Raw genomic sequence first — 18,495 nt, 5'->3', positions numbered from 1 at the left:
GGCAGATTCCACGCAAGACTTTCCAGTGGAACCTACTGGACAAATGGTCCGGGTCGCATCTTCAGATGCATCAGCGGATAACCCTGTCACCAGGGACAAGGGTATCCCTCCTGTGGTGGTTGCAGAGTGCTCATCTTCTAGAGGGCCGCAGATTCGGCATTCAGGACTGGGTCCTGGTGACCACGGATGCCAGCCTGCGAGGCTGGGGAGCAGTCACACAGGGAAGGAATATCCAGGGCTTATGGTCAAGCCTGGAGACATCACTTCACATAAATATCCTGAAGCTAAGGGCCATTTACAATGCTCTAAGCTTAACAAGACCTCTGCTTCAAGGTCAGCCGGTGTTGATCCAGTCGGACAACATTACGGCAGTCACCCACGTAAACAGGCAGGGTGCCACAAGAAGCAGGAGGGCAATGGCAGAAGCTGCAAGGATTCTCCGCTGGGCGGAAAATCATGTAATAGCACTGTCAACAGTATTCATTCCGGGAGTGCACAACTGGGAAGCAGACTTCCTCAGCACGACCTCCACCCGGGAGAGTGGGGACTTCACCCAGAAGTCGTCCACATGATTAAAAAAACTCGACAGGTATTGCGCCAGGTCAAGAGACCCTCAGGCAATAGTTGTAGACGCTCTGGTAACACCGTGGGTGTACCAGTCAGTATATGTGTTCCCTCATCTGCCTCTCATACCCAAGGTACTGAGATTGATAAGATGGAGAGGAGTAAGCACTATATTCGTGGCTCCGGATGGGCCAAAAAGGACTTGGTAACCGGAACTTCAAGAGAGGCTCACGGAGGATCCGTGGCCTCTACCTCTAAGAAGGGACCTGCTCCAGCAAGGACCCTGTCTGTTCCAAGACTTACCGCGGCTGCGTTTGACGGCATGGCGTTGGAACACCGGATCCTGAAGGAAAAAAGGCATTCCAGATGAAGTCATCCCTATCCTGATCAAAAGCCAGGAAGGATGTAACCGCAAAAACATTATCACCGCAATTGGCGAAAATATGTTGCGTAGTGCGAGGCCAGTAAGGCCCGACGGAGGAAATTCAACTGGGTCGATTCCTACATTTCCTGCAAACAGGAGTGTCTATGGGCCTGAAATTGGGGTCCATTAAGGTTCAGATTTCGGCCCTGTCAATTTTCTTCCAAAAAAGAACTAGCTTCAGTCCCTGAAGTTTAGACGTTTGTAAAAGGGGTACTGCATATACAGCCTCCTTTTGTGCCTCCAGTGGCAATTTGGGATCTCAATGTAGTTTGGGTTCCAAAAGTCACATTGGTTTGAACCACTTAAATCTGTGGAGTTAAAATATCTCACATGGAAAGTGGTCATGCTGTTGGCCCTGGCCTAGGCCAGGCGCGTGTCAGGATTGGCGGCTTTATCCTGTAAAAGCCCTTATCTGATTTTCCATTCGGACAGGGCGGAATTGAGGACTCGTCCTCAGTTTCTCCCTAAGGTGTTTCCAGCGTTTTCACCTGAATCAACCTTTTGTGGTGCCTGCGGCTACTAGGGACTTGGAGGAATCCAAGTTGCTGGATGTTGTCAGGGCCCTGAAAATATGTTCCAGGACGGCTGGAGTCAGGAAATCTGACTCGCTGTTTATCCTGTATGCACCCAACATGCTGGGTGCTCCTGCTTCTAAGCAGACTATTGCTCGTTGGATTTGTAGTACAATTCAGCTTGCACATTCTGTGGCAGGCCTGCCACAGCTAAAATCTGTAAAAGCCCCTTCCACAAGGAAAGTGGGCTCATCTTGGGCGGCTGCCCGAGGGATCTCGGCTTTACAACTTTGCCGAGCAGCTACTTGGTCAGGGGCAAACACGTTTGCTAAATTCTACAAATTTGATACCCTGGCTGAGGAGGACCTGGAGTTCTCTCATTCGGTGCTGCAGAGTCATCCGCACTCTCCCGCCCGTTTGGGAGCTTTGGTATAATCCCCATGGTCCTTACGGAGTCCCCAGCATCCACTTAGGACGTTAGAGAAAATAAGAATTTACTTACCGATAATTCTATTTCTCGTAGTCCGTAGTGGATGTTGGGCGCCCATCCCAAGTGCGGATTGTCTGCAATACTTGTACATAGTTATTGTTACAAAAATCGGGTTATTATTGTTGGGAGCCATCTTTTCAGAGGCTCCTCTGTTGTCATACTGTTAACTGGGTTCAGATCACAAGTTATACGGTGTGATTGGTGTGGCTGGTATGAGTCTTACCCGGGATTCAAAATCCTTCCTTATTGTGTACGCTCGTCCGGGCACAGTATCCTAACTGAGGCTTGGAGGAGGGTCATAGGGGGAGGAGCCAGTGCACACCAGTTAGTCCTAAAGCTTTCTTTAGATGTGCCCAGTCTCCTGCGGAGCCGCTATTCCCCATGGTCCTTACGGAGTCCCCAGCATCCACTACGGACTACGAGAAATAGAATTATCGGTAAGTAAATTCTTATTTTTTTATTTTCAGAGAGCACTGCTGGCAACAGTCTCCCTGCTTTGTGGGACTTAGGGGAGGGAAGTCAGACCTACTTCTGTGAGTTTAAAGGATCTGCTTCTTTGGCTACAGGACACCATTAGCTCCTGAGGGTTTGGAACACTAGGTACGCCTAGGGGTTCATAACCAGAGCCCGCCATCACCCCCCTTGCAGAGCCAGAAGTCAGAAGACAGGTGAGTAGAAGAAGATCAGAAGACTTCAGTGACGGCTTCGAGGTACCGCACAGCGGGCGCGCTGCGCGCCATGCTCGCACACACAACAGCACTGCAGGGTGCAGGGCGCGGGGAGGGGGGCTATCTGGCAACAGCGGACAAGGTGCCTGGGCACTGTCCGGACCCCCGCCAGTGTCAAAAAGTTTAAAAATGAGCGGGTCTGAAGCGTGCCAGTTACCTGTGGTAACTTTTCCTCCCTCTCATGAACTGAACGCACTTTGTGAAAAGGTTTGGAAAAATCCTGACAAAAAGTTTCAGATTCCCAAAAGGATTGTAGTGGCGTATCCGTTCCCCTCTGGGGATAGGGAAAAATGGGAGTCACCCCCCATTGTGGACAAGGCTTTATCACGGCTATCCAAAAAAGTGGCTCTTCCGTCCCCTGACATGGCAGCCCTAAAGGATCCTGCGGATCTTAGGCAGGAAAATACATTGAAATCCATTTATATTTCCACGGGTACACTACTCAGACCAGCCATTGCATCTGCATGGGTGAGTAGTGCTATCGAAAGATGGGCAGATAACCTTTCATCTGAATTGGATACCCTGGATAGGGATAACATTCTTCTGACGCTAGGTCATATCAGGGACGCTGCTGTCTACCTAAAGGAAGCTGCGAGAGATATTGGCCTCTTGGGTTCATGGGCCAATGCCATGGCGGTCACAGCTAGGAGAGCATTGTGGATTCATCAATGGAATGCTGATGCTGACTCCAAAAAAGCTATGGAGTCTCTACCGTATAAAGGTGGTGTATTGTTTGGTGACAGCCTCGCTGAGTTGGTATCTACGGCTACCGCGGGTAAGTCATCATTTTTACCTTATGTGCCTGCACCACAAATGAAAGCACACCAGTATCAGATGCAGTCCTTTCGGCCCTATAAATACAGAAAAGGCAGAGGGTCTTCCTTCCTTGCTACTACAGGAAAGGGGAAGCGATCACCGGCCGTGGCCGGTTCCCAGGAGCAGAAGTTCTCCCTGGCTTCTGCCAAGTCCACCGCATGACGCTGGGGCTCCTCTGCGGGAGTCTGCACCGGTGGGGGAACGTCTCAGGCTCTTCAGTTAGTTCTGGGCTCGTTCGGGCCTAGACCCATGGGTTTTAGAAATAGTGTCCCAAGGGTACAAACTGGAGTTTCAAGACGTCCCCCCTCACCGATTTTTCAAATCAGCCTTACCAGCTTCTCTTCCAGACAGGGAAGTGGTATGTGCCGCGATACAACAATTGTGTCACAATCAAGTCATTGTCAGGGTTCCCCCGTCACAACAGGGAATTGGCTTTTATTCAAGCCTGTTTGTGGTTCCAAAGCCAGACTGCTCAGTCAGACCAATCCTGAACCTCAAATCCCTCAATTCTACCTAAAAAAATTCAAATTCAAGATGGAATCTCTCCGGGCTGTGATCTCCAGTCTGGAGGAGGGGGATTTTATGGTTTTGGTAGACATAAAGGATGCCTACTTACATGTTCCCATTTATCCTCCACATCAGGCTTACCTGAGGTTTGCAGTTCAGGATTGTCATTACCAATTTCAGACGTTGCCATTTGGTCTGTCCACGGCTCCGAGGGTTTTCACCAAAGTAATGGCCGAAATGATGGTTCTCCTGCGCAAACAAGGAGTCACAATTATCCCGTACTTGGACGATCTCCCGATAAAGGCGAGATCCAGGGACCAATTACTGCAGAACATTACGCTCTCCCTGACAATTCTGCAGCAACATGGTTGGCTACTAAACTTGCCAAAATCGCAGTTGGTCCTGACGAGACGGCTATCGTTTTTGGGAATGATTCTGGACACAGAATTACAGAGAGTTTTTCTTCCAGTGGAAAAGGCTCTGGAAATTCAGAACCTGGTCAAGCAAATTCTGAAACCAGCAAGGGTATCGATCCATCAATGCACTCGGTTGCTGGGGAAGATGGTGGCGGCCTACGAGGCCATTCAGTTTAGCAGATTCCATGCCAGAGTGTTTCAGTGGGACCTATTGGACAAGTGGTCCGGGTTCCATCTGCACATGCACCGAAGGATAACCCTGGCCTCCAAGACCAGAATCTCACTCCTGTGGTGGCTACACAGCTCTCACCTCCTAGAGGGACGCAGGTTCGGGGTCCAGAACTGGATCGTGGTGACCACGGATGCGAGTCTCCGAGGCTGGGGAGCAGTCACGCAGGGGGAAAGCTTCCAGGGAAAATGGTCAAGCCAGGAAATGAGTCTACACATAAACATGCTGGAGTTAAGGGCCATTCACAACGGCCTTCTGCAAGCAGAACATTTTCTTCGCAATCGGCCCGTCTTAATTCAGTCGGACAACATAACGGCAGTAGCGTACATAAACCGCCAGGGCAGAACAAAGAGCAGAGCGGCAATGGTAGAGGCCACAAAGGTGCTCCGTTGGGCAGAAAGGCATGCAAGCGCTCTATCAGCGATCTTCGTTCCAGGAGTAGACAACTGCGAAGCATACTTCCTCAGCAGGCACGATCTCCATCCAGGAGAGTGGGGTCTTCATCAAGAGGTCTTTGCAGAAGTGACAAGTCTTTGGGGAATTCCTCAAATAGACATGATGGCGTCTCGCCTCAACAAGAAACTTCAGAGATATTGTTCCAGGTTGAGAGGCCCTCAAGCAATAGCAGTGGACGCCCTAGTGACACCGTGGGTGTTTCAGTCGGTGCACGTGTTTCCTCCGCTTCCACTCATTCCAAAAGTGATAAAGATCATAAGAAGAACAAAGGTTCAAGCGATCCTCATTGTTCCAGACTGGCCAAGAAGGGCTTGGTATCCAGAGCTTCAGAAATTACTCATAGGAGATCCCTGGCCTCTTCCCCTGAGGGAGGATCTGTTACAGCATGGGCCGTGCGTGTTCCAAGACTTACCACGGCTTCGTTTGACGGCTTGGAGGTTGAACGCCGGGTTCTAGCCCGAAAGGGTATTCCCAAGGAAGTCATCCCCACTCTTATTCAGGCCAGGAAAGGAGTAACGTCTAAACATTACCACCGTATTTGGAGAAAATACGTGTCTTGGTGTGAATCCAAGAAGGCTCCTACGGAAGAATTTCAGTTAGGACGGTTTCTCCATTTTCTACAAGCCGGTGTGGATGCGGGCCTAAAGTTGGGCTCAATTAAAGTTCAAATTTCAGCTTTATCGGTTTTCTTCCAAAAACAATTGGCCTCCCTTCCAGAAGTTCAGACCTTCGTGAAAGGCGTATTGCACATCCAACCTCCTTTTGTGCCCCCTGTGGCACCATGGGATCTTAACGTGGTGTTGCAGTTCCTTCAATCTCATTGGTTTGAACCTTTTCTGGAGGAAGAGTTGAAATTCCTTACTTGGAAAGTGGTCATGCTGTTGGCCTTGGCATCCGCAAGGCGGGTGTCTGAATTGGCGGCCTTGTCTCACAAGAGCCCTTATTTGATCTTCCATGAAGATAGAGCAGAATTGAGGACTCGTCAGCAGTTTCTGCCGAAAGTGGTATCATCATTCCATTTGTGGTGCCAGTGGCTACTGACGCCTTGCTGGAATCGAAGCTTCTCGATGTAGTAAGAGCTTTGAAAATTTATGTTGCCAGAACGGCTCAGTTTAGGAAAACAGAGGCTCTGTTTGTCTTGTTTGCTCACAATAAAATTGGGGCTCCTGCTTCCAAGCAGACTATTGCGCGCTGGATCTGTCATACGGTTCAGCAGGCTCATTCTACGGCTGGATTGCCGTTACCGAAATCAGTGAAGGCCCATTCTACCAGGAAGGTGGGCTCGTCCTGGGCGGCGGCCCGGGGGGTCTCAGCATTACAACTTTGCCGAGCAGCTACTCTGTCGGGTTCAAACACCTTTGCAAAGTTCTACAAGTTTGATACCCTGCCTAATGATGGCCTCCTGTTTGGTCAATCGGCGCTGCAGAGTCATCCGCACTCTCCCGCCCGTTCTAGAGCTTTGGTATAAACCCCATGGTTCTTGATGTGACCCCAGCATCCTCTAGGACGTATGAGAAAATAGGATTTTAATACCTACCGGTAAATCCTTTTCTCTTAGTCCGTAGAGGATGCTGGGCGCCCGTCCCAATGTGTACTGTATCTGCAGTTATTAGTTGTGGTTGCACACATGTTGTGTTACGTTTATAGTCAGCCTGTTGCTGATGTTGTTCATGCCCGTTGACTTGCGCTGTGTTAAATGCCATGTTGTACGGCGTGCTTGAGGTGTGAGCTGGTATGTATCTCACCTTAGTTTAACAATAAATCCTTTTCCTTGAAATGTCCGTCTCCCTGGGCACAGTTCCTATAACTGGAGTCTGGAGGAGGGGCATAGAGGGAGGAGCCAGTTCACACCCCTTTGAAAGTCTTAAAGTGCCCATGTCTCCTGTGGATCCCATCTATACCCCATGGTTCTTGATGTGACCCCAGCATCCTCTACGGACTAAGAGAAAAGGATTTACCGGTAGGTATTAAAATCCTATTTTTACACCCTCAGATTGAGAATTCCGCTTTTCTCTCTATGTTGCATATAAGAAATTTCAGCATGTCTTAACATGTTTTGATATAATGGTTTAATTTATTATTTTTCGGTGGGCACCATCTAAAAAAGAATATATTTTTTTCTATCAGGGACCTCTCTGTACTCTCATTGACCTGTGTTGACCTACGATCACACGACAGGTCAAAAGCAGATACAGATCCTGGGATCTATGCGTCTGCCAATACGATTCTCTCATTGAAAATTCAATGCTATTTAGCAGATTTTCAAAAGCAGAAACCAGTTACATGATATATATCCCTCTTCCTTCTGACTGTTACCTCTAATCACCACATATGTGTAACATTAAAGGAAGATGTATGTACATCAGGACTTTGTTATTTTGCTAAGCGAACAGGTGCTAAAGAGCTAGTAATGGAACTAATGTGTCCAATAAATGTTTCTAATGTGTGAGACTGGTAAATAATTGTATCTAAAGTCCCAGTCAGTCATGCTTTGATAAGATGTTACCATTTTTCAGACACATAAGAACATATCTTAGTGAAAATATCTTTGCATGAGCCTTAATATTAAAGAACTCTAGTTGTTCCAATAAATATCCAAATTACTATACAGCTACCTTTTATAAGACACAATAGGAAATGATTTACTAACAGTGTTACATGTTTACAAAATATTACTTTACAGGAGAGAGTCCAATATACTTGGTTTCATCTGTGTGTTTTATCATTATATGTTTTACATTGTTATGTCTGTGTAAGTCACTTAATTGATATAATTATTAAATTATTAAAAGTTAAGTGTTAATTATTCTTAAAGAGTGCCTCAACAAAATAGTTGTTTTTCTCTTCTTCCTTGCAATTAATATTAATTACAACTCCATTGAGCACAAATTATATCCAGTGTATGAATCAGTTTTTTTTCTTTCTATGAAAAATCACATTTTAATATTTATTAATATTTTTGATACCGGCTTACACAAATGGTAGTTCTCTTTCCTGTGCGCTATTTTTCATCCCCACCATCTTTTTTATTTTTGTTCTAGATTGAGCCCAGGGTATCCAAGTTGAAACCCCCTGCTAGCTACCCAATACATAATGGTCCCTAGTTAGGGACCAGTGGAAATAAGCCACTACCCAGGAAGTATTGAAGCAGCACGATCACACATTCCCAAAAGTATGCAGTGCCAGTGGTAGGAGCCTGGGAGCAATGGTTCCAGGTGTCAGTCTAGAAGCCTAGGTGGCACAAGCAATTCCAGATGCTGACGTAGGAGCTTGGGGATGGCAATGAGTTACCTGCCCAATATACAGTGAGACAGGCGGTTACTGACAGAGGGAATACATAGGTGCGATGCAGTAAGCCTACTCAGGGACGAGTAACCACATGCTATTCTATTAGTGTCAAACATCTGTGATCCCGGGTGGAGGTAGGTCATCCGGTCATATCTTAGTTTTTATATTTGGAGATTACATTTTTTAATTTAAGATTTTACGTACATTAGAGAAATCCACAGTGCACTGCACTAGAGTGAGGTGGCAGCACCCTTGCTGAATCCGTGAAGCCAATAACTTTTTGTAATTATTGAAAGTGAAGTATTGGACTATATCAATGTCTTCTAAATAGAAATAAGGTCTGGCTGCTGCCTATAAATTATATTTACTTGTTGGCAGTAGTATATGTGCTGTGCACCACTGTCTGCTTTATTTGTGATACCTGTTTGGACATTTTATTGACCTTTTTTTTAATATTTATACTTGTTTTGCTGGAGTGTGTTTACTTTTATATAATGTTTCTTTTTCATTTGCTGTATTTAACACTTAAGTCAGGTACACACTAGATGATAGGCTCCATTAGCGATATCGTCAGTGTTTTGCCCTTGAACTCCCGGGCAAATGATGTAGTGCATATACACTGAACGATATTGCTAACGATATCGTTTAGTGAAGTCATCTTGCCACAACTCTGACCATACAGTTTCTGGTGCTGTTGTCAGATTGACCTGCATGTTCAGATGATAGGCGATATCGTTAACGATCTTGTGCATACACATTGGGCCTAATTCAGACCTGATCGCTAGGCTGCGATTTCGTACAGCCTGCGATCAGGTCTGAACTGCGCATGCGTATGCACTGCAATGCGCAGGCATGTCTGTCCGCAGCGACGGGGATCGGCGGGCAGCGACGGGATGTGCGAGAAAAGCGATCGCACGAGCGCAAGGTGACTGACAGGAAGAGGCCGTTTGTGGGTGGCAACTGACCATTTTTAAGGAGTGTCCAGAGAAACGCTGGAGGGACCAGGCGTTTGGTGGGAGGCATTCTGACGTCCGTTACGGCCCCGATCATCGCACTGGAAGAGTAAGTCTTGGGCTGTGCAGAGACTGCACAAACTTCTGTTTGTGCAGCTCCCCTGCGCATTCGATTGCACCCCTGCACAGTGATTTCCCCCCTCCCCCCAAAAAACGCACCCTAGTGATCAGATCTGAATTAGGCCCATTGTAACAATGTGTCGTTATCGTCCACATCGGTTAATAAAATCTTCCTAGTGTGTACCCAGCCTTAGGGCAATTGTTCCCAAACTTTCTTTAATCACGGCGCCCTAGAGTATCAGAATTTTTTTCATGGCACCCCAAGGATGAGAGTTTTTATTGATAAATTTGGAAAAAAAATCTTAATTTAAGTAAATTGTGCTTGTCTGTCATCCTTAGGTTGTGTGGTAGTGAATACTTTTGCTTTGTCCACATGTTTCATGATTGACAGCCTTAGCCCTGGATTTGGATTAAAGTATTCGGTGTTGAGGTTAGGGAGAGGTTTGGGGTTAGGGTTGTTTTAGGATTAGTATTTAGGGTGAATCTGGAATGCTGACACTGGCATCCCGAATAGGTACACCATCCCGGTGCCGGAATCCTGCCAGCCGGAATGCCGAATGATATAACATACCGCAGTGCTAGAGAGGTAAGCTACGTGGGGGGAAGTTAGATTTAGGCTGTAGGAGGAGGGTTAGGGTCATGCTGCGTCCGGGCGGAGGGGGAGGTGTTAGGTTTAGGTTGTGGGGAGGGGGTTAGGGTTAAGCACCCCCAGGGAAGGGTTAGGGTTATGCCATTACAAGGGGCGGAGCTACCTCAGAGCGGGACCAGCGGCTTCCTGGCACCATTTCCTGCACTCTCAGCGCTGCAGCAGGACAGCCAGCTCCTCCAGAGGATACTCCACAGCCAGACACTGGTACAGGGGTGTAGTTAAGGGGGAGAGCCCGCTGTGTGACCCTTGCATTAGGCTCCTCATGCACTGTGCATACAAATTGCCTCTCTTCTAACTTCTGCATTGTTAGTTTCAGGCTCTCTGTGTCTCTCCACACATACTAGGCTGGGCAGGCTTGCTTGTATCTGTGTCTCTGTGTATGTGAGTGTTTATGTACATGATCCCTGTCAGCATGGTGAAAAAAATTGTGTGTAATTAAGTTTCTAACTCTGCCTTGAACTTACCATATACAAACAGTGATCGATCACAATTAATCGTTAGTAATACAGTGAGCCCATGGCTTTCTAATACAGTACTTACAGTCATTTGATGGTCTATAATTTGGTTAGCAGTCCAGCAAGTGTGGAAGAGCAGCCAGTAACGTTTGGTGACTGCAACACAGCAGGCCTCTTGTCGTGGGTGCTCCTGTGATTCTTAAGCCGGTAGAGTTAAGCGGTTGTTGCGGTGCGGCAGCGCCTGTGGTGTTAGTTTCCACAGTCCCTAGGTTTATTTCTACTGCCTATAGTATTTCACCTTGTGCCGCATAAAAACGGTTGTGGGGGAGGCTCCTGAGGGAATGTGCCATAGGTCCTTTATCCTGCTGTCTGGTAGGGTTGTGCGCTCTCACTTGCTAGTCAGTGAAATGCTATGAAGCTCTTAGGTGTGTGCTTCATTGACACTACCACTGTCTCCCATGTTACAAAAAATTGTAAGTGGCTAATTTTTTACCTTAATATAGTTATTTTCCCAATTTTGTTAAATCCCATTAAGAATTACCATGTGCTAACTTCACATGCAATTGAATTGGGTGATAACCACTTTACAATTCAATTACAAACTCACATTCCTCTTTCAGAGTTAATTAGCTTGTCTTTGTCTGCACCCACCTGAGCGGGTGAGAAGGTAGAAAAAATATTTTAAGGTACAATGTTGAGACCTGCATCAGAACTACTTGGAAACCCCTCTCCCTTCCTCTCAATGACTAGTTAGGCATTTGGAAGTTTCAGCTAGCTAAATTGGGCTAATAATTGGCAAAAGTAGTACGAATTGTCATTTCTAATTGAACTGTGCAAATCTCGGTTGCACGCATGAAGGCGAAGTGTGCAAGTTTAACGCCTTTTGAAAACTTGCTCCTAATTGAATTCCCCCCCTATCGCTCTTATCTCTCTTTGTATGCAGGTTGGAGACACCTTAAACCTTTGTCTATGGACTATGGTCTGTTTCCTGGATCTATAAAAAAAAATTCACACCTGGTATAGTGGATACGTAATAGTAATTGATTAAGTAACCAAAAATACTGCTGCTATTATTTGCTTTGCAGTGTTTAATTGTGGTTCTTATAAATGCATTTCAGTTGATTATTGAGTTTCATTGGTGTGAGCAATCTTCCTTGTACTCTTTCCATAAGCAGAGATCATCTTGCTGATTAATGTCTTAGTTTGGATTTAGCAGATATTATCTTTTAGGAGCTGTTGCTGGAAGAGACTGTCATTTCTGGCATAATTGTTGCGCCCAGGGACTCGGCGCTGGTACCTGGATTTTGTGTGCATGTTGTATTAATCACTGAGCGTCTCTAACTACAGTTACTCTGTGCGCTAAAGAGGACAAGAATGATGATAGACGTATGGGGGAAGACAGAGTCATTTTTCAATTTCTCATTATTACTTTTAGAATGAGTAATACCCCCTTAACACAAAAATCCCACATCCGATCCAGGATTTGGAACTTCGTTCCAATCGGGGTCAGACCCGAGATTTACTCCATTTACACTGGGGTCGACACCATTCACACTGTGCACGGGTCTTTTAAGGCCGGTGCTTGGAGATGATGACATTTGTGCGGTGTGAAAGAGGTATAATTCATTGCCGCATGTCCGTCTAATGGTAGTTTGTTGAAGGCAGTAGTGTTCTTGGGAACACATGAATGTACACAAACTGGACATTTCTACTCTCTTATAGGTAAACAATGGTGCAAATTCTGCTGGCCAGTGCTGTTCATGGTACTGGTCTTTTCTGTAATGCTGGGTGGGATAGATGGAAGTTCTTTCACAAAGTATATTACTAGCTTAATTCCATACAAAGGTACAAAATGTCATCCTGAATTGTTTTTTATTTTCAGATTTGTGACGGCTTTTATTAATGTGATGAGGACGAAGCACCATGTCCTATGTGCTGCCTGAGCGACTAAACCGGCAGGAAGACATAAAGAAGGGGCTTCAGTTTATTCAGTAAGGCTTATTCTTGCTACTACTTGCACTTACTGTATATATTGATGCGTATATCTGAGATATAAAAGTTTTATTGGATATTTGTAGCAAGAATCCAAAGCTGGATAACTGACTGCTATGGGGATATCTGTCAAAGGTTAATTTCTTTTTCAGCAGTTGAAATTGCCCAAAATTGCCATAATAAACTATTCTTATCCAGCTAAAGTGTCTAAACTGTGAAAAATCTGTTTTTCTCCTTTAGCACTTCATTGTCTGCTCCCTTCTAGTTACAGTAGATAGAGACAGGTAGACAGGAAAAAAAAGCTGCATTGTCTGATTGGGATTCAGTCGGGATCCCGGGAATCTAAATACCGACGCCGAAATACTGACAGTTATCACTATCCCGACCGATGATTTCACGGTTCGCTGGAGATTTAAGCCGTGGGGGAAGAGTTGGGGTTGGGGGGGGGGGGGGGCTGTAGGATTAGGCTGCTGGGAGAAAAGGTTAGGTTCAGGCACCGCCGGGGAGGGTTAGGCTCTGGGACGTGTGTGTGTTTATGTGTGTGGGGGGGGGGGGAAGGGGGGTTGGGGATCAGGGTGTTAGTTTCTTATTCTTTGTCTGTGTTTTAATCATTGGGATGTTGCTTTTTGTAGTGCAAGGTATTTCCTTCTCAGTGCTAGTGATGTACTATATGATGCTGCAAGCTTAGGATGGACTGGCTACCTAGGTATATTTGCTCTGGAATCAGATCTGGTTGTGAAACTTTAAAGAAAACATAATCTGAACAGAAGACCACTGTGTCATAAGAGAGGCATCGGGCAGACCAAAGAGAACAGATCCAGAACAGCTTTTCTTCAGTAGGACTCTACTTTACAGATATGAGAAACATGGTACATTGGGGGTCATTCCGACCCGATCGCTCGCTGCAGTTTGTCGCAGCGCAGCGATCGGGTCGGAACTGCGCATGCGCCGGCTCCTCAGTGCGCCGGCGCATGGCAGTTGTCGGTGCCCAGCGATCGCCTCTGAGACAGAGACGGTCGCTCAGCGGGGGGGGCTGAACGGTGGCGTTAAGCCACCATTTAGGGGGAGCGGTCCGGCCAACGTAGGCGTGGCCGGACCGTTGGGGGGGGGGTGGGGGGGCAGCGGCGGCTGAGTGACGTGTCATGCAGCAGCTGCGGCCAGCGGGAGCGACGAGTAACTCCCGACCAGCCGCAGGAGCTGCGCTGGCCGGGAGATACTCCTCAAATACAAAGGCATCGCCGCTGTGCGATGCTTTTGTATTTGTGTGGGGGGGCCGGCACTGACATGCGGGGCGGACTAGCCCTGTGCTGGGCGTCCCCCCGCATGTCTGAGTTTACGATCGCAACTGTGCTAAACTTAGCACAGCTACGATCAACTCGGAATGACCCCCATTGTAAAAAGGATTTGGTATTACAAAAAACAGAAAACCACACAGATATAATTAAAAATAACAGAAGCCTAGGGGTAAATTTACTAAGATGGGAGTTTTTTAGGACTGGTGATGTTGCTCATAGCAACCAATCAGATTCTACTCAACATTTATCTAGCTGCTTCTAGATAATAGAATCTGATTAGTTGCTATGGGCAACATCACCAGTTTTCTCTATCGTCCTAGTGGATGCTGGGGTCCCTGAAAGGACCATGGGGAATAGCGGCTCCGCAGGAGACAGGGCACAAAAAGTAAAGCTTTTCCAGATCAGGTGGTGTGCACTGGCTCCTCCCCCTATGACCCTCCTCCAGACTCCAGTTAGATTTTTGTGCCCGGCCGAGAAGGGTGCAATCTAGGTGGCTCTCCTAAAGAGCTGCTTAGAAAAAGTTTAGCTTAGGTTTTTTATTTTACAGTGAGTCCTGCTGGCAACAGGATCACTGCAACGAGGGACTGAGGGGAGAAGAAGTGAACTCACCTGCGTGCAGGATGGATTGGCTTCTTGGCTACTGGACATCAGCTCCAGAGGGACGATCACAGGTACAGCCTGGATGGTCACTGGAGCCGCGCCGCCGGCCCCCTTGCAGATGCTGAAGTCAGAAGAGGTCCAGAATCGGCGGCTGAAGACTCCTGCAGTCTTCTAAAGGTAGCGCACAGCACTGCAGCTGTGCGCCATTTTCCTCTCAGCACACTTCACACGCAGTCACTGAGGGTGCAGGGCGCTGGGGGGGGGCGCCCTGGGAGGCAAATGTAACCTATATAAAGGCTAAAAATACCTCACATATAGCCCCCAGAGGCTATATGGAGATATTTAACCCCTGCCTGGATTCACTAAATAGCGGGAGACGAGCCCGCCGGAAAAGGGGCGGGGCCTATCTCCTCAGCACACGGCGCCATTTCCTCTCACAGCTCCGCTGGTCAGGACGGCTCCCAGGTCTCTCCCCTGCACTGCACTACAGAAACAGGGTAAAACAGAGAGGGGGGGCAAATTTATGGCGATATTTTGATATATATAAAGCAGCTATAAGGGAGCACTTATTATAAGGCTATCCCTGTTATATATAGCGCTTTTGGTGTGTGCTGGCAAACTCTCCCTCTGTCTCCCCAAAGGGCTAGTGGGTCCTGTCTTCGTTAGGAGCATTCCCTGTGTGTCTGCTGTGTGTCGGTACGTGTGTGTCGACATGTATGAGGACGATATTGGTGTGGAGGCGGAGCAATTGCCAAATATGAGGATGTCACCCCCTAGGGAGTCGACACCAGAATGGATGCCTTTATTTATGGAACTACGGGATAGTGTCAACACGCTAAAGCAGTCGTTTGACGACATGAGACTGCCGGACAATCAATTAGTGCCTGTCCAGGCGACTCAAACACCGTCAGGGGCTGTGAAACGCCCTTTGCCTCAGTCGGTCGACACAGACCCAGACACAGGCACTGACTCCAGTGGTGACGGTGACGAATCAACCGTATTTTCCAGTAGGGCCACACGTTATATGATTTTGGCAATGAAGGAGGCGTTACATTTAGCTGATACTACAGGTACCACTAAACAGGGTATTATGTGGGGTGTGAAAAAACTACCTATAGTTTTTCCTGAATCAGAAGAATTAAATGACGTGTGTAATGAAGCGTGGGTTGCCCCTGATAAAAAGCTGATAATTTCAAAGAAATTATTGGCATTATACCCTTTCCCGCCAGAGGTTAGGGAGCGCTGGGAAACACCTCCTAGGGTGGACAAGGCGCTAACACGCTTATCTAAACAAGTGGCGTTACCCTCTCCTGAGACGGCCGCACTTAAAGATCCATCAGATAGGAGGATGGAAAATATCCAAAAAAGTATATACACACATGCAGGTGTTATACTACGACCAGCTATAGCGACTGCCTGGATGTGCAGTGCTGGGGTAGTTTGGTCAGAGTCCCTGATTGAAAATATTGATACCCTGGACAGGGACAATATTTTACTGTCGTTAGAACAAATAAAGGATGCATTTCTTTATATGCGTGATGCACAGAGGGATATCTGCACACTGGCATCACGGGTAAGTGCTATGTCCATTTCGGCCAGAAGAGCTTTATGGACGCGACAGTGGACAGGCGATGCGGATTCAAAACGACATATGGAAGTTTTGCCGTATAAAGGGGAGGAGTTATTTGGAGTCGGTCTATCAGATTTGGTGGCCACGGCTACAGCCGGGAAATCCACCTTTCTACCTCAAGTCACTCCCCAACAGAAAAAGGCACCGACTTTTCAACCGCAGCCCTTTCGTTCCTTTAAAAATAAGAGAGCAAAGGGCTATTCATATCTGCCACGAGGCAGAGGTCGAGGGAAGAGACAGCAACAGGCAGCTCCTTCCCAGGAACAGAAGCCTTCCCCGGCTTCTACAAAAGCCTCAGCATGACGCTGGGGCTTCTCAAGCGGACTCGGGGACGGTGGGTGGTCGTCTCAAAAATTACAGCGCGCAGTGGGCTCACTCGCAGGTAGATCCCTGGATCCTGCAGATAATATCTCAGGGGTACAGGTTGGAATTAGAGACAGATCCACCTCGCCGTTTCCTGAAGTCTGCTTTACCAACGTCCCCCTCCGAAAGGGAGACGGTTTTGGAAGCCATTCACAAGCTGTACTCTCAGCAGGTGATAGTCAAGGTACCTCTTCTACAACAAGGGAAGGGGTATTATTCCACTCTTTTTGTGGTACCGAAGCCGGATGGCTCGGTAAGGCCTATTCTAAATCTGAAGTCCTTGAACCTGTACATAAAGAAGTTCAAGTTCAAGATGGAGTCACTCAGAGCAGTGATAGCGAACCTGGAAGAGGGGGACTTTATGGTATCCTTGGACATCAAGGATGCGTATCTCCACGTTCCAATTTACCCCTCACACCAGGGGTACCTCAGGTTCGTTGTACAAAACTGTCACTATCAGTTTCAGACGCTGCCGTTCGGATTGTCCACGGCACCTCGGGTCTTTACAAAGGTAATGGCCGAGATGATGATTCTTCTTCGAAGAAAAGGCATATTAATTATCCCATACTTGGACGATCTCCTAATAAGGGCAAGGTCCAGAGAACAGCTAGAGATGGGATTAGCACTGTCGCAAGAAGTGCTAAAACAGCACGGGTGGATTCTGAATATTCCAAAATCCCAGTTAATGCCGACAACTCGTCTGCTGTTCCTAGGGATGATTCTGGACACGGTTCAGAAAAAGGTTTTTCTCCCGGAGGAAAACGCCAAGGAGTTATCCGAGCTTGTCAGGAACCTCCTAAAACCAGGAAAGGTGTCTGTACATCAATGCACAAGAGTCCTGGGAAAAATGGTGGCTTCTTACGAAGCAATTCCATTCGGCAGATTCCACGCAAGAATTTTCCAAAGGGATCTGTTGGACAAATGGTCAGGGTCGCATCTTCAGATGCACCTGCGGATAACCCTGTCTCCAAGGACAAGGGTGTCTCTTCTGTGGTGGTTGCAGAGTGCTCATCTATTGGAGGGCCGCAGATTCGGCATACAGGATTGGATCCTGGTGACCACGGACGCCAGCCTGAGAGGCTGGGGAGCAGTCACACAAGGAAGAAACTTCCAGGGAGTATGGACGAGCCTGGAAACGTCTCTTCACATAAACATTCTGGAACTAAGAGCAATATACAATGCTCTAAGCCAGGCAGAACCTCTGCTTCAGGGAAAACCGGTGTTGATCCAGTCGGACAACATCACGGCAGTCGCCCATGTGAACAGACAGGGCGGCACAAGAAGCAGGAGTGCAATGGCAGAAGCTGCAAGGATTCTTCGCTGGGCAGAGAATCATGTGATAGCACTGTCAGCAGTGTTCATCCCGGGAGTGGACAACTGGGAAGCAGACTTCCTCAGCAGACACGATCTTCACCAGGGAGAGTGGGGACTTCATCCAGAAGTCTTCCACTTGCTGGTAACCCGTTGGGAAAGACCAATGGTGGACATGATGGCGTCTCGCCTCAACAAAAAACTGGACAGGTATTGCGCCAGGTCAAGAGATCCGCAGGCAATAGCTGTGGACGCGCTGGTAACGCCTTGGGTGTACCAGTCGGTGTATGTGTTTCCTCCTCTGCCTCTCATACCAAAAGTATTGAGAATTATACGGCAAAGAGGCGTAAGGACGATACTAGTGGTTCCGGATTGGCCAAGAAGGACTTGGTACCCGGAACTTCAAGAGATGATCACGGAAGATCCGTGGCCTCTACCTCTAAGGAGGGACTTGCTTCAGCAGGGTCCCTGTCTGTTTCAAGACTTACCGCGGCTGCGTTTGACGGCATGGCGGTTGAACGCCGGATCCTAAAGGAAAAAGGCATGCCGGAAGAAGTCATTCCTACTTTGATTAAAGCAAGGAAGGAAGTAACCGTGCAACATTATCACCGAATTTGGCGAAAATATGTTGCGTGGTGCGAAGATCGGAGTGCTCCGACGGAGGAATTTCAACTGGGTCGATTCCTACATTTCCTGC

General features: G+C 47.4%; 1 protein-coding gene across 2 annotated transcripts in view; it reads left to right on the top strand.

The window, feature by feature from the left end:
• The window catches only part of ZC3H7A (zinc finger CCCH-type containing 7A), a 201,015-nt gene that overhangs the window by 10,165 nt on the left and 172,355 nt on the right, over positions 1-18,495 (top strand). For both annotated transcript variants that reach the window (XM_063934308.1, XM_063934307.1), the window contains exon 2: positions 12,490-12,598. In XM_063934308.1, the coding sequence (XP_063790378.1) occupies positions 12,531-12,598 (68 nt within the window). In that variant the 5' untranslated portion in view covers positions 12,490-12,530. The remainder of the gene's footprint in view (positions 1-12,489; positions 12,599-18,495) is intronic.

The sequence above is a fragment of the Pseudophryne corroboree genome, chromosome 7 (assembly GCF_028390025.1).
Source record: "Pseudophryne corroboree isolate aPseCor3 chromosome 7, aPseCor3.hap2, whole genome shotgun sequence".
NCBI classification, from domain to species: domain Eukaryota; kingdom Metazoa; phylum Chordata; class Amphibia; order Anura; family Myobatrachidae; genus Pseudophryne; species Pseudophryne corroboree.
The sequence above is the reverse complement of the archived record's forward strand: the minus strand, read 5'-3'. Positions and strand labels throughout refer to the sequence as shown.